At 35.3% G+C, this 15,615-nt stretch overlaps 1 protein-coding gene across 2 annotated transcripts in view; it reads left to right on the top strand.

Annotated features, from left to right (window-relative positions):
* ACBD5 (acyl-CoA binding domain containing 5) overlaps positions 1 to 15,246 on the top strand; it is a 30,915-nt gene extending 15,669 nt beyond the window's left edge. For both annotated transcript variants that reach the window (XM_085318302.1, XM_085318301.1), the window contains 8 exons: positions 2,423 to 2,560; positions 3,334 to 3,534; positions 4,242 to 4,348; positions 6,330 to 6,606; positions 7,967 to 8,166; positions 9,744 to 9,794; positions 10,116 to 10,225; positions 13,221 to 15,246. In XM_085318302.1, the coding sequence (XP_085174428.1) occupies positions 2,423 to 2,560; positions 3,334 to 3,534; positions 4,242 to 4,348; positions 6,330 to 6,606; positions 7,967 to 8,166; positions 9,744 to 9,794; positions 10,116 to 10,225; positions 13,221 to 13,233 (1,097 nt within the window). In that variant the 3' untranslated portion in view covers positions 13,234 to 15,246. The remainder of the gene's footprint in view (positions 1 to 2,422; positions 2,561 to 3,333; positions 3,535 to 4,241; positions 4,349 to 6,329; positions 6,607 to 7,966; positions 8,167 to 9,743; positions 9,795 to 10,115; positions 10,226 to 13,220) is intronic.
* The last annotated feature ends 369 nt before the right edge of the window (positions 15,247 to 15,615 follow it).

Raw genomic sequence — 15,615 nt, 5'->3', positions numbered from 1 at the left:
GATACGCAAGTCTTCACCCTATCACCCCAGTATTGTCATTGTTGCTGGTTTCTTAGCTTTACTCAGAATAAAGTGAAGATGCCAGCAAACTGCTATTACAATGTAGTAGAAATAATTGGGTTCAGAGCTGATGGGGATGTTTAAGAGTTCTGAGGAAAAGTGCAAAGTCAAGTGTGCTATTTCAGCACAGCTGGGACTCTGCAGTATATTGTGCTTTTCAGAGTCGGCATCAAAATGATGCCTCTTTATGGTGGTCCTCAGGAGTGCTGGTACTAAGAATGACCACAGAAGAAATACGAACCTAGGTCCTGATGGATTTTAGTTGTTCAGGTGTTCCATAGCACTCTACCATAAATCTGTTAATCTTGGTAGCTTTCCTCAGCTCAAACTCTTGCTTAAATATATGTAATATATTACTCAGAAGTTTCCCCATGTGAATAGTCTCCTTGATGAAATTAAGAGAGAACATATTTGAATGTTCAAAGACCTCATTTCAAAAAGTGAAGTAAGTCTTAAGAAATAAACTTATGATGTAAGGCTTTTTATACTATCTTGGGTGGAGTAAGGAGATGTTCTGGTCTTGTCTTTTGTGTTTACTCCCACATGGTTGGGTATGTCAGTTAGGTTGTTCCCCCRATTTTTTTGTTTCAAAGGGAAAAGTGATGCCTGCCTTTCCCTTCCAAGAGAGCTGAGACTGTGCCTAATGTTTGTATTGTGAGAACTTAACTGCTGCTTCTTGGAGAAACAGCTGTAGAATTGAGTGTCACAATAAATGAAACGTGCTTCTGAGAAATATAGTGGGAATATGTTAGGGTTTTTCTTTTGTGAAAAAAATTTCCTTGCAAATCAGAAGTGTTTTTCAATGAGGAGGAAATGGCCATATGTAATTACTTACGTTCTTACAGTCTTCAAAATAGACCATAGGTTTTACTGGATCTCTCTTCTCAACAAAGAAACATTCTTTTTTTTTAAAAAAAAAAAGAGAGAAAAGTTAAATTAAATCAATCTTAAACAGTGATGCAGAGTACCCATAGACCCTATCTCACAGTAAAACTAAGGTGATCCAGATGTGTAACATTAATTAGGTCTATGGAGAAAATAGTTATTTTGTGTAGGTGGGATTTTTTGTTTGTGTTTTTTTTTTGTTTGTTTGTTTGTTTTAAAGCAGTATGGGTAAGCCTTGAAACTAGGAGAATATGGGAAGGCAGCTTGCCTTTTCATTACAAGTAGAAAACCCTTAACACTAAATTTCCATGTAGCAAAGAAAGTAGCAGAGCTGATTTTGCAACTCCATTGTAATTGAATATTATTTTGCTATTTAATGGGAAGCCTAAATGTAAGAATTAATATTTGGAGGTTCTGACAAGGTAATGTAAAAATTATGCAAATGGAATGCTGTGATGACAATTAAAATGGACAGAGTTCAGCCTTGTAGCCAAGAAGTAAAATGTGCGAGTATCCCACTGTAACTGTGTCCTGTTTGTACATTAGTCACTCTGTGCTAATGTACAAGGTTCAAATAATCATCAGTATGTATATAAACATTTTTTTCATGTAGTGATAGAATTATCCTTTAAATTTTCAGTAGTTTTTAAAAAAACTTTACCTTACAATTCTTTGTACAGTGAATAATTGTGTTTGCTGTAATATGTGATCGTTGAAGTGATCACAGAAATGGAAAACACAGATTTAGCAGTTGCTTTGTGTCCTCTTAAATGATTATTTCAAGAAAACTAGGTTTTAAAAAATATTTATATAATTAGACATGCAAACAAAGGCTCAGTTTGTATATTTCATCTTACTTGCACTGAAATCTGTTCATATGCATTTATTTTCGTATGTACTTTTCCAGATGAAGATCTGTATAAACTTAAATCCTGTTACCATGTTTTGTGTCTGCTTAAATTGCTGCAGAAGAAGAATGCATGGGATGTTATGTTTCCCCTCCTCAGACTCCTGTTACTCACGTAATTGAATAGAATGTTTCAAAATTCACCTTTGAGTTTAGAGCAGTTTTGAAGCATTTCAGCCCAAAAGGGAACATGCTATATAAATGTTGAATCCTAAGTTTAAAAGAAAATGGCCACATCAATCCTAGGTAAAATATTAATGCAACTTTGCTATAAATATAGGTAATCTGGGACTTTGTAGTGAAATCAACCTGCTCCCTTTCTTGTGGCTTCCTCAGAAACACTGGGGATCTGTTTGCCAGTAGTTAGGCATTTTGTGGTGAGCCATAAAAGAGAAACATTAAAAATAATTGAGGAAGATCTTACAGAATTAAGGATGGCATTATTTGGTATATTTTCTAATACAGAAATACTTTCACCGAACTACTGACTAGTACTTTGGGCATAGGGGGTTGTAYCTTTTTGGGTTTAATATATGAATATCTTTTTGTCCCGTTTGAATGTTTGCTTAGACCTTAGTAATGTCATGACTTCCACTCCAAATATAAAGGCTGTGAATGGGAAAGCTGAAAGTAGTGATAGTGGAGCAGAATCAGAAGAAGAAGGGCTTCGTGAAGAGGAGGAGAAAGAACTACAGCTAAATGGAAAGGGTATGTTTTCTAGACTTGGACCATTGTTTCTTTCAAACTCATTCATCTAAGTAGCAGAAAATCCCAATGAATCATGAATACCATACTTCTTTAGGAGAATTTTATATAAATACATTTGTAAATTTATATAAATAGATGAGTTTGAAATATGGCAACATCTCAGCCTATGTTAAAAGACTAGGACAAATTTGTGACCTGTCTCATACAGAAAAATTCTGATTYATGTGGGAAGTTCTGTTAGTATGTTAGCTCAAAGACTACAGCATACCCTRTATTGTTTTGGGGTTTGTTGCCAGTTGTTTGTAGAAGTTATGAATGGATGTATGGGATGAAGCAGGAGAATGAAAAATCACATTTCTTTAGAGAAAATAAAACAGAACTTTTGGTGAGATTTGCTTAGTTTTTTACTTAGTTTTGAGAAAATACCAGTCTTGAATAGAAAGGAAATGAAATTATGCTTTTAGAATTCTGTGCAGTTTTTTTCCCCTCTAAGGATATTGTGWTAGTTCTTTAATTTATCAGTGAGACATGCAGTGGATTTGCTTATTTAGGTTTAAATATCATTCTCTCATTTGCAAAATAAAAAAATATATTTACAGTTTTTACAAAAACAAAACTGTCCCTATGAGTGTGAATCTAGTTAAACTTTTATATTTTGTTCTGCAGATACATTAAACATATAGCCCATTAGAAAGTTAGATACATGAAGAAATATGTTTTGAGCTGTTAGGCACCTACCTTTCTATTTGCAGCATTTTCTTGTTCTTTTACAGAATATAAGAATGTGAAGCCAGACTCAGCAGCTGCTAAGGATTTGGAAAGCATTGTCACTAGTGACTGCTACAAAGAAAGTTTTATCCCAGATATGCAGAATGGCACCCAGACAAAATCTGCCCTGAATGGCTTGAATGTGGAGGAAGAAATAAAGAAAACAGAGCAAAGCCTAGAACTAGCTAATAACACTGCTCACCAAGGTATTGTCCTTGCAAGACTATGTTATAATTCTTGTATGTTTTGCTTGGAAAATATTGCTTCTGTTTAAAGCTTAATCCTGGAATTCAGACACAAGCAGCCATGTCTTCTATTTATAGAATACTGAAGAATACTCAAATATTAATCAAATGCGAGAGCAATATAAAATAAAGTTTTAAAATAGGTGTTTTTTAAAAAGAAGAAGAGATTAATTCAAAGAGAGGGAGGTCAAACACACACAAATGCAATTGCTTTATTCTAAAATCGTTATGTTAAACATGCAAATACTATTTGCATTTGAAAGTTAGTCTGTAATGAGATGAAAATCACTAATATCTGTATTTGTCATTCCCAAATTTGAACATACTATAAATGCCTAGTTTGTGAAAGTCATTTTAGAACCAATTGATAACTTAAGAAAAACTACTCTGTACTGAGATTAGGAAGGAAAGCAGAATAAGTAAGGTAGAAGTAAATTTTTCTTCTTTAAAACAAACATCAACATGAGGTTTAGTTTTCCCCTTAGTAAAAGTTTTATATAATTTTTGTATTAATATAACCTCTTTATTCCTAATATAATTTTAGAATGATAAAAGTAGATGAAAGGGGCAASAGTTGAAACTCATTTAGATATTTTAACTCATTGCTTCATTCTTCGCTAGAATTGGCTTATTTAGAAAGCGTGTGTGCATACCTCTTTTACACACAGGTGCAAATGAAGAGAATACTGAAGAGATCTCAGGAACTCCTCACTTAACTAGTGATTCAGACAGTGAAGTTTATTGTGACTCTATGGAGCAACTTGGACTAGAAGAGGTAAGAGCTTAGTGTTTCTAGTAACATTCTGAAATTRGTAAGTTGATCTTTAAATATGTTCCTGTCCGTTAAGTGAACWGGGACATGCAGAGGTGAATGAAGTAACTCATGTATACCTCTCCTGTTCAAGCAACCATTCTTGTTCTTTTTATCGTCAGTCTTTTACAATTTGGTTGTCACTGATCTAAAAGCCTTGAAATTTTTGCCCTCCGATCATTCACGCTAGGGGAAAATGTGCCAAAAATAACAGAACAAAAGAACTAAGAGATAACGTGCACGAGTGGATTTAGGGTCTCACAACATATGTAGGGACCAGATCCAGCTATCCCAAAGAAGTAGTGGATTGTTTTTGCAATTCTTTTTGCACTCTTTTCTTCCAGCCTCATGAATCCTGCGTTTGTTTCTTAGCATGAATAGAGAGTAAGCCTAAGTAGGTGGAWGGAAAGTAGCCTAGGTCTGAAGAAAGGGAAATGATGATAATTTCCAGCGGCCTTCTTCAGCTCTAAGATACGTCTAACCTTGATATGAAGGGTGAACACCAGCTCTGCTGGCTTAAGTTTGGCTGAATTTGTGCTCCTATCTGTTTTATTAACTGTGATCTTAGTTGGCTTACTTGCTTGGGATGCTGAAGGAGGTCTAGTTTTTAAGCATGCACTTTGTTGATCGTATGCAAATATCTGTTTTTTTCCTGATTCTGGGAAATAGTATGTGAATGATGTGTGGGCTCAGAAGGCCTGATGAGTRCTGTAATATTGTACCATTCTCTTGTTCAACTGCTTCCTGAGGATCTAGAGAATTCCTTTTAGTACATCAGAATTTTAGCCAGTAGTGAAGCATGTTGGGAAAAGGTGATTTGATAGAAATGCTGCAGGCACTTATGTAGGTGATTTCCCAATTGTCTTCTGTATCTTTTGAGCTTGTTTGAGACTCTTTAATTGAGGTAAGTAGAAAATTTGTCAGCTTTCCCAACCTGTGTGAGAAAAGATTCAGTCTTGAACAAAATTACAAATGTTCAGGTAGAACCACAGGTTGTCTAATTCAAAATAGAAAAAAAAATATGTGAAAAAAATTAAGCTGTATTTTTATTGCAAAAAATGTAGCAAATGCAATTTCTTAACCTCTGGTCATGTGGGTTTATGAAGCGCTATTTGACAAACAGGATTTTGGCAGCAGTTTCCACTCCTTTACCCCTTCCTTTGGCTATTTTTGGCTTTCTCATGGAGTTATTCTTCAGCTAGCTCAAGTCCCCAGTTTGCTTCACCATGTGGTTGTGCAAATGCTTGTCATTGTACTGAATAGATTGGAGCTGGTACTGTCTTAAGGCAATTTTGTTCTGGAACATGTAATCATGAMCTTATCAATATGTGTATACCATCCATTTTTAATATCTTCCTACATRCTACAGACTTTGAAAGATAAAAATTGATAGGAGACTGTTATGACCTTTATTTATTTTTATATATTTTTATGTATTTGAAAGGTGCAGGTACAGCCAGGTAGTTTTGAACAAGTTTGAACAGCCTGCCATCAGTGTACACTGCCTGCTCAAGTAATACCACGTGACTTCTGACGATGTGGCTCACCAATCTGAGTTAGGATACCTTTTCACCCTCTGTGAGGTCAAGCCAGTCTTACAAGGAAAAAGTGAATGTTTTCAGATCTTTCAATGTCCAATTTTAGTGATTACTGCATATAACTGTATCTTAGAAATGGCTAAAATATTTCCCATGTAGCTTTAAGTGTTAGGACTGTTTGGAGAGTACTTGCCTCAAATGAGTGGATAAACTTTTCAAATCTGAAAAGGACATTTAGGCAATGATGAGCATGTTTTATGGGGAAAATATTGCTCCTGTTAAAAGAAAAGTCTTGATGCTGGGCAAAATATTTTTCCTAAAGTGAAAGAAAAGATGATACTTCTTTCTTTTTATTGATTGCCTGTCACTTTTTACTGAATTTAATTACTTGCTAATTTAATATGTAGCCCTTGGAGATCATCACATCTGCCAAAGGATCCTTAAAACGTTCATCCCATTTCTTGGATGTAGATCACAGTCTTCTGTTAGAAAATACAGATTTTCCAGGACATGCTGGCACGAGTTATGAGAATCTCCAGCTTGGAAATAATGTAGAGGGAACAGTTCAAGAAAAAGGCGAAGTCAAATGTGGAGGAGAAGATGGCAAAGCCAATAATGGGGGCCCTCACAAGGAGAAGAAAGGTGGAGAAAAAATGGATTTCTATGGTGTCAGAAGAGGAAGAGGTATTGCACATACTGCTTTTGTTTTCTCCTGTCTGGCTGCCATAAATTACTGGTGCCTGAGAACTGCTTGGCAGTACTGACCAGTAACATAATCATGCTGTACAGTGCTTCCATTCTTCACAATAGATAATGAAATCCTAATTCCTGTAGGTAACAGTCGGCTTTTGTATCCAGAATTTTTATTTCATTCATAATAATAATGCAAAAAGATACTCTCATGCTAGGAAGAATTTGAATAAGCATTGTGTTTTGGCCTACCTTATGCTCCAGCTACTGTTTATGGCACAAGTCCTTTCCAGAAATGTAACTTCAAAATGCGCCTGTGCGTGAGAAGAGTTTCTTTGCAAGTTACATACCTATTTTTAACGCACATGCCTTTATACTTCAGTGGCGTCTTACTTGAAGCCGTGGAACATCTTGCAAACATATTGCTGACAAATTGTTTTCTATATAATTGGAGTGTTAGCCATGCTTTTGAGTGATTCTGATATTGTCTAATACGGTCTTAAAAACCATAAAACCCATAAAAATAGCCCGGATGTTCTGTATATATTGAACCTTTTCTATATATTTCTGTAACATTTAAATACTTCAATTTAGGACCAGCACCACATTCCACTCTACCTTTTCTATAAAGTCAAGGATAAAGTTTACTTTTCCTGTAGTAAAAATTCAGAAAATACTTTATTTATAAATCACACACCTTTTTCTGTGCCACCTTTACATTATCAGATGCAGGAATTAAAAAATCCAAAAATAACTCTTATGTCAAAAATGATTATGAGGAACATATTGTAGAACTGCACATTAGTAAAATAGAAAAGAGAGAAGGGGAAAGGGCTAAAATAATATTTGCTACTTGCAAGCAGAAACAGCATAGTCGTATAAAGTTTAAAGGAGTATAGCTTGTTTCAAGCAATTACCTTCTTGTCACTCTGTTCCAATGTCCTTTGTATTCCAGCTGCAGAATCTCCCAAATGAAGAAAGTTCCTACCTTTGATAATAAGACAGCTCTCACTTTCTTTTCAGTAGGATGGAAGTTACTGCTGAGCTCGATGTCATGTGAATCAATAATATTTTGCTGAATGTTTATGCAATTCTAGGACCTTGAAAGATACTACTATGCTGATGCTGTAGGGAAACAGCTCAGATGATGATGTAATAACTTCCTGGTGCTTTTGAACCACCAATAAATATAGGCCTGTAGTTAAAATTACTGAACTCAGTTGGGAAGGGAGAAAAMTGTAAAACTGATAAAAACATTTTTCAGTAGAGATGTTAGCTCATTCTGTGTATRTATTGTATGAATGTACGTATAAATAGATATATTCATATATCTATTTTTTTCCCCTGAATATAGGGCATAGACTTCCACCTCTAGGCGATGGTGCACAAGGTGGCCAGATGGGTAGTGGAGGAGATGGAGAGCGCTGGGGATCAGACAGAGGACCCAGGGGTAGCCTCAGTGAACAGATTGCGATATTGCTGATGCGGTTACAGGAAGACATGCAGAATGTCCTTCAGAGGTTACATATGCTGGAGGCAGTTACAGCCTCACAGGTGAAAACTCTAGTTGGATTATTCATTAAAGGTGTTTCATAATATTTTATGAAATTTCCTGATATTTTTATGCTTTTTAAAATCAAAATTTYGATTATGCTTTTTAATTTATTTCAGCTTAAAATTTTATACACAGCTTAATGGTACCTCCTCTCAGGAACACAATTCAGGWCTCTTGTACATGTTAGTAAAAGCATGCGTTTTTACCTAGAAATTAACTATATTATTTTGCTGATTTTTTTTGTTGTTAGACTCATCTCTGTCACACACATCATACAGTCTCTAGACAGAGATTCCATAGTTAATGTTACTAATATCTACTCCCGTATACTATGTGTTTGACAGTAAATCTCAAAGCATTTTCAAAGGCATTGAGAAATTATCTTAACTTTCCAGACTGGTAAACGTTTGCAGGCAGAACTTCTAAATCCATTATTTACTTATCAGCTTGATTCTTCATAGCAGTCTTTCTCCTCAAAGTAATATAGTCTTGGAATTTCACATTATGTGTGCAGGATAGACAAAAGTTTTAAGCATGTGTAGATTTTTATCAATATATTGTTTCTTTTCCTTCTACTTCAGTGAAAATACTGATATGCTTACTAATGTGCTTGAGAGAATAAAATGTGCTGTGAATATAGTTGAACAGCAAATGGTTCTAAAAATGGTTTTGTTTGCCTTGCTGTGGTGATATATTTTGATCTCCTTGAGAATTAGAAAGTTGTGCAAGCAGTATTCTATGGGATTCACATACTCCAAATCTAAGGCAATCAGAGAAATGGATTTATTAAAGCTGTGATTTTGCTTCATCATAGCTATTCAAGAATCAATTTTTTTTTAAATCACATTATATATGAAGTAGTAAAATATCTCTCCCCAGCAGCTCATACTGTATTCTTATCTGAGGAGAAGCAGGGTCAGGAAGCTTCTAGTTCAATCTTATATTGATTAAGACCCTAGAAAACAGACCGCTTTGCTTCAGTGTGTATGGGGGCAGTCTTGAAAAGTTTCTCGTACTTCTCATTCTCTGGAGTTGCATGGAAGATGTAGGATGAAGTATTCTCTTTCCTTGATGCTCATTCCTAGACATGCCTATACCCATAGCTCAAGTCACTCTAAAACAATGTTTTTTACCTTTATATAGACCAGTTTAAATACCATACATGCAAATTTAGCTGTTGGTATTTCTACTCTGGTTTGCAGCTTGAGGAAGCTGAGATGATAACCAAGGCAGGGAAGAAAGTGTAGAGCTCCAGAAAGTGACACTGACTCATTTTTTAACATGTAAAARTGTGATTAAAATGTTATGAAGAGTAATGGAAGCATGAGAGGTAAGCTGGAAACTAGGTGGTGAGAGCTGGATTATGTAGTAGTTTTGGTCTTTAACAAAGTTAAGGAAAAACTTTCTTTCTAGGAATGGGATTCTGGGCATTAACTACTGTTCCTCAAATTGTCATAGACAGATGAAAAGCCTTTACAAGATGAAGAACATCATTTTCTCATTTTGTGAAGCAGAAGAATTTTAATTGCAGTTTCCTTTTTGATACCTATCAATCAGCCTTGTTTTGTTTTTATAGGCAAGATCTGCAACACTACCATCGAATTACCAGCCCGCTTCCTCTTTCAAGGTAAAATATTGCGTTTTATTTTTGTAAAAAAGTGGTGCAAATAGAGAAAAAAAGATGATGAGGATGAATATTTTGGATCTGGTTTTCTTAGTATGTGCTTGTTGTCATGTTTCTCTCTGGACTAGAAGATAAAGAATAATGTGTCAGAAGAAATTATTTGTCAGATGAATCTTGCAATGAAATGGCGGAAATTGTTTCTGCTCTACTTACTAATATTTTGTACTTTGGTATTTGTAACACTTGAAGAGCTTATGAAGTACATGTGTAGTATTCTGTACATTCATACTGACTGCTTACTAGAATTTCTTCTGTTTTCCTTAGAAACCATCATGGTGGCCCTTTGAAATTTCTCCTGGTATTTTAGCTTTTGCTATTGTATGGCCATTTATTGCCCAGTGGTTGGTGCATGTATATCTTCAAAGAAAGCGAAGGTAAAGACTTGCATTCAATAGGGCATGTATTCTGTATTTCATCTACTGAAACCAACATGAAATATTCTGTGTTATTTAGGGAGACAGGACATAAAATAATGCCTTCAGGCATAACCATAAGGCAAGGATATAGTCTCAATGTGACTTTCACATATATCTGAAATTTCAGGTCACTATCAAAATAAGGAGCTTGATAATCATTGCTTCTGATATATCTGGTTTTCTTGAGGACTTTATTTCAGGATGTGTCCTGCTTAATGTTCCATTTTACGTATCAGTGGCTAATAGCTCTGAAGATACCAGGCCAATAAAGCAAATTACATATAGAGTCCTTGGTATGACCATGACAAGAAGGTCACAAAAAAMCAAATACTGAACAAGAAATACTGGAAGCTAGGAGTGTTTTCCATTAGTTTGGAATTAAAGGAAGAAACATGGATACTTTTTCTACTCTTSAAAAATCCTCAGCATAAGAAAGTATTTCTTAATTTGACTCTATGTGGAACGCTCAGTAAAGGTTGTTAAGGTTAAATCTATGAAGTGCAATGCTTAACTGCACTCACTGAGATCATTTACTTTGCACTTGAAACTGGATGGCTTGGAGTTGTCTTTTTGGCATTCTTTGACCCTCTTACTCCCAGTATCCTCTTGAGCCATTGTCACTGCTTGCTAGACTCTCTAGTTCCCTTGTGCTATATGAAAATTTTCCCCCTATACAATCTTTTATGGAGTCCCATATGTTACCTATTTCATATTTAACAYTTACTAGCAACTTGCTACAGTATTTTTGCAATGTCTGCTTTGGCTTCCTTCAGCTAAGGTACAGTTCTACCCTCATCTTACCTATTTCCCAACCTCTCCAAACATCAAAAGATCAAACAAAAGTTCTCTAGTTGTTACATGCTTAAACCTCACACCTGAATTGTTAGCTTAATATGTGCTTACTTTTGCTTTTTTTCCTTTGTATCTGCCTGCAGAGAGTCTGCGTGTGTATAGGTCTTACTAGAATTAGCTTAAATTGTTGTAATTTTTGTAATACTTGAAAGTTCATGTTAATGGCTTTCTCTCATACAGTAAACAGTAGGATGGCAGTAAAGGCTTCAAGTCTGCCATAATTCCCTGTCTAAAAGCTGTAACTGGCAGTACTGACATTACTTGCATTACCAGAGAAATCACTATTACAGCTTTTTAGACAGATATACATGTTTTCCTTTTCTTCTGCATTGATAAATGGAGATTTCCATTTTATCAAAGAAGTTATTTAAAGTCAGTACAGTTGTTGTTGTCTTATGTGAGTCTCCTATGAACTTTAATGTTGTTTAGCTTTTAGCTCYGGAATGGCCATTTCTGTCTTCTCTTCATGTATGTTGCTATTGTAAATCTTATTTATCATCTACTCTGACCTCTGCAGCACAGACTAGAAGCTTTTCCTGAATCAAATCACAGGTTCAGTCAGAAATCAGCTTTTAGAAAAATATCCATTCCAGCAATTTTACTAATAAATTGTCCTAATGATTCATTGCTTAATAAATAAATAGTGCATTATTTTTAGTTTGGATTTTTATAACTTCAATTTTCATCTTTTGGATGAGTCTTTATCTGCTTGGCAGAAAGACCTTGATTTGTTCTCCATGAGTACTTTATTGCTCTAACCAGATCACCTTTTAATCCTCTCTTACCTAACCTAAACATTTTAAAGTTGTTCTCCAATCCTGTGATGATTGTTCCAGCAGCTTTTCCCTGAACTTTCCAGTTYATCAACATCCTTTTTGAGTTTTGGACACCAGGATTGGTACTGCAGTCCACCAATGGTAGTCACAGTGCCAAACCCAGGCAGCRTAACCCCAGGTAGTCCGTATTCTGTTTACTCATTCAAGAATTGCATAAATACGGACTTTAGGAATAGAAACAACTGAAGAAACTTATTCTTCAGTCTTTCTCTGTGTTTCTAAAGACACCTTCCTGTAGCCAGAATTTAAGAACTATCCGTTTCTTTGTTTCTGTCACCTTTCCATTGGGAGTTCCATCTCCTGTAGCATTGGTAGGAAGAGAAGTTGATCGATACACTCTGAACTCAGACCTAAAACAGAATTGTGAAACAAAGATTCCTTCAACGTTGTCCCATTGCCAGGTCTAGTTTACATGTTGTTAATGTGTTTTAAGCAACAGCTGTACACAAGACATGTACTGACCATAGTACATATTTGTGTGTCTGGACCAAAACCCAAGAGTCTGTATTACCACATGAGGTTTTTATATGATGAAGCTGTAGCGCCAGTGACTCCTGAAATCTGTTGCAAAATGGAGCAAGTTCCATGAAAGTGGTGGTGAAAAGGCCTTCTGTAGCCTGCAGCTGTTTAGGGCATGCCCTTGGGAAGGGGGAGCTGCCTCACTCTCAGCGACCTCCTGCATGGTGTTCTAGCTGTTCTAGGACTTGTTTTGAGCCTCCTAACCTTTTTCATTCTTTTATACGGAACTTAATGCTGAAAAATTGGGTACTGTTGTTTATAGCCGTCACTGAATAAAGCTTGAAAACCTTGAGGTGTAAATGCTCCAAAACCAGATCACACCCCCCCACAAAAATTTAATGATGATTGCAAGTTGTTTACATTCAGCTCATGATTTTGGAATATTCTATGATTACATGTTTTGTAGAGTTGCTGCAGGCCAGCAAATCCTTGATAGGGTCAGGCACTGTTCTTTTACCACAAACTCCCCTCTTGTCCTGTACTGTGKGAAGTAATAGTAATTAATTTCATCTGCAGTTCTGAATTCTTAATGTTTTTATTTTTTATTCCTTGCTGTAAGTTGTGCTAGTTCTGTAAACATAGTTTGTTTTTAACTTAAGAGGGCAAATTTTAGGATATCTCAAAGTGGTGTTGGACTTAAGAGATTAGAAATCATTCCCATTTAAACTTAGTTGATGTTTAGCCAAATGAAGAAAAATCTCTCATGTGAAGGTACATTTAACCAATTTATTTGATTCTTTTTCCAGAAAACTGAACTGAGAATTTGACTTTGCTTAAAGGCTACTAGGACTAGAAGGCCCTGGAAAGTGAAGGAATGCTGACTTCTCATAGAACCTCAGGATCTGGGATGATGTTCCTTCTGTTATAGTAATATTTTGTACTACCTTTGAGCAAAACATTTAAGGACTAACATTTATGGATACTTCAATGATTCACTGCTCTTAGGTTACAAATAAAATAAACTTAATTCAATTCCATCCTTAAACCCCATAAACAATAATTATTTTGGAACATGCCTGTAGATGGGCCTTCAGTAATTTCTGGTTTCACTGATGTCAGGTAATGGGGAAAATGTCATCTTTGTAAAAGAATAAATAGAAAATATGTAAAAATCACTTTAACATAGAAATAATTTTACAATCACAGTATCTCTGCCTGTTTTTCACAGGGCTACATGCTATCAGATGAAAGCAGTAATGAAGTATGAATTCCAAACACTGTAAGCTGATGGGGGGGAATACAATATAATTCTGAGTGGTTCAAATGGTTATTTTTGCTGCTAAACTATTGTGGGGCAAGTTTCCTTGTAAACGTGTCAAAAATGAAAGATGAATGTTCTGCTTATCCTTTAAGATTGTAAAGGAGTTTAGGGAATTGCTATATACCTTGCAAGTCAGAACTGTTAGTAACAGGGAAACTGTCAAGTTTGAAAGCAGTGCGTGACACAAGGGATCTATCTAAAAGGCTGCACCTTATAATATTTTTAACTTTGATAATTGTATTCTTGATGACACCTTGTTTTGAGTGAAATATATAGTTAATGTACAAAGTGCTTTAATTTTAGATTAAAACTAGCTCTGTAAAAACATCTCTAAAATTTTAAAAGGCTCAGCGTATTTAAGTTTTCTATTGTCAGTTAATATCAAATTAAAATAAGATCTTATCTAGTCCTAATCTATTGTGGACTTTTCCCACTCCTTTTAAGAAAAAAACAGTTCCTTTATTTCTCTCTTATCCTACTTCCTTACAAAATTTTTAACCTAATTTTGGTGCTGATTATTTTTCTTTCACATATTTATTAATCAATATGCAGATAAATGTACAACCTTGTAAAGTTTGCTTAGTCAAAAAGCATGCTTTACAATTAATTTTTAAATGCATATGTAAGTTGTTATCTAAATCTCTGGAAAATGAAAGTGCATTTAATACTAGTTTTCTGTCAAATTTAAGACATTCATTTACTATAAATAATTACATTATACTGTAACCTGTGTTTAAGGTTTGAATATTTAAATATGACACCACATTAATAATGTGCTTTCATTTTTCAGCCAGAGTAAACATTACAAATTATTCTTGAGAAGTTATTTTCCGTCCTTCCTGAAACTTTTTTATAGTTTGGAAAGCATTTTTCATACAAGCTATACTGTATAAAAAYATAAACAAACATTAAATTCAGTGATTACCAGAGCAATTTTAATCTTGTTTTTAGTTCAGTGGGGCTTTTCTTCTTTTAAAGAGTGATTTTCCCCCTCTTTTGATTTTCTTTGTTGTGAAWCTGAATTAAAAAAATACAATGACCAGAACATCTTTGAAGACTGTTGCAACAATCAGATGATTCGACGTGCTAGAGATCAGTTCTGGCCCAAGATACCCTGAAAATTCAGGTTTGAACAAAGCTGGTGTTGTAATAGAAGTTCTACTACCATCTAAAGCCATTGTGCCTGTTGCTTAAAGTTCCTCAAGTGATTGATTTAATATCATGAAATGATAGAAATTACAGAGGAAGGATATTTTAGCTTAAACATGATTAAACAAACAACCCACCCACCCTATGGCACCATGTCTGATGACAAGAAGCAGAACTACAGAGTGCCTCTCCCAGTTCCTAACACTGGAGGAACACGTCCTACACTTAGGTGTCTAGCTTTTAGCGAGTACAGACATTCCTAAAGGTACTTAAGTGTTAGCTTTCCAGTGAAATAAATACAGGCATGTGTTATCTTTGCTATTTATTAATGTTTCAATAAATCAATCCCTTAATATTCTGTATTTAGTCTTGAATTTTCTTATTGTTTAGCAAGTGCTGCACACCGATGCTTCAGCTGTATAGAAGAGCATGCTAGCTATGCCATGAAGACACAGCTTCAGCTGTRTAGAAGAGCATGCTAGCTATGCCATGAAGATGCAGCCACAATCTTAAGGTGGTAATACAAAGCAACATTGCTTTCATAGCCATTTACCTGTAACTCATATATAGCTGGGCTTTGGCTGGTATGGGTATCTCACACTTGGAATGAGATGTGGCCTGCTGAAAGCTGAACAATTCCTAGTTATTTAGGTGGAGTAGGAAGAGACACAGCCTTACCTTTATGCCATTGTCTCTAACAGATCATTGGGCTGAGAACTGGAGTGCGTGGT

This window comes from Rhea americana, unplaced genomic scaffold (genome assembly GCF_003343005.1).
Source record: "Rhea americana isolate MKP2758 unplaced genomic scaffold, rheAme1 scaffold_53, whole genome shotgun sequence".
Classification (NCBI taxonomy): Eukaryota; Metazoa; Chordata; class Aves; order Rheiformes; family Rheidae; genus Rhea; species Rhea americana.
The sequence above is the reverse complement of the archived record's forward strand: the minus strand, read 5'-3'. Positions and strand labels throughout refer to the sequence as shown.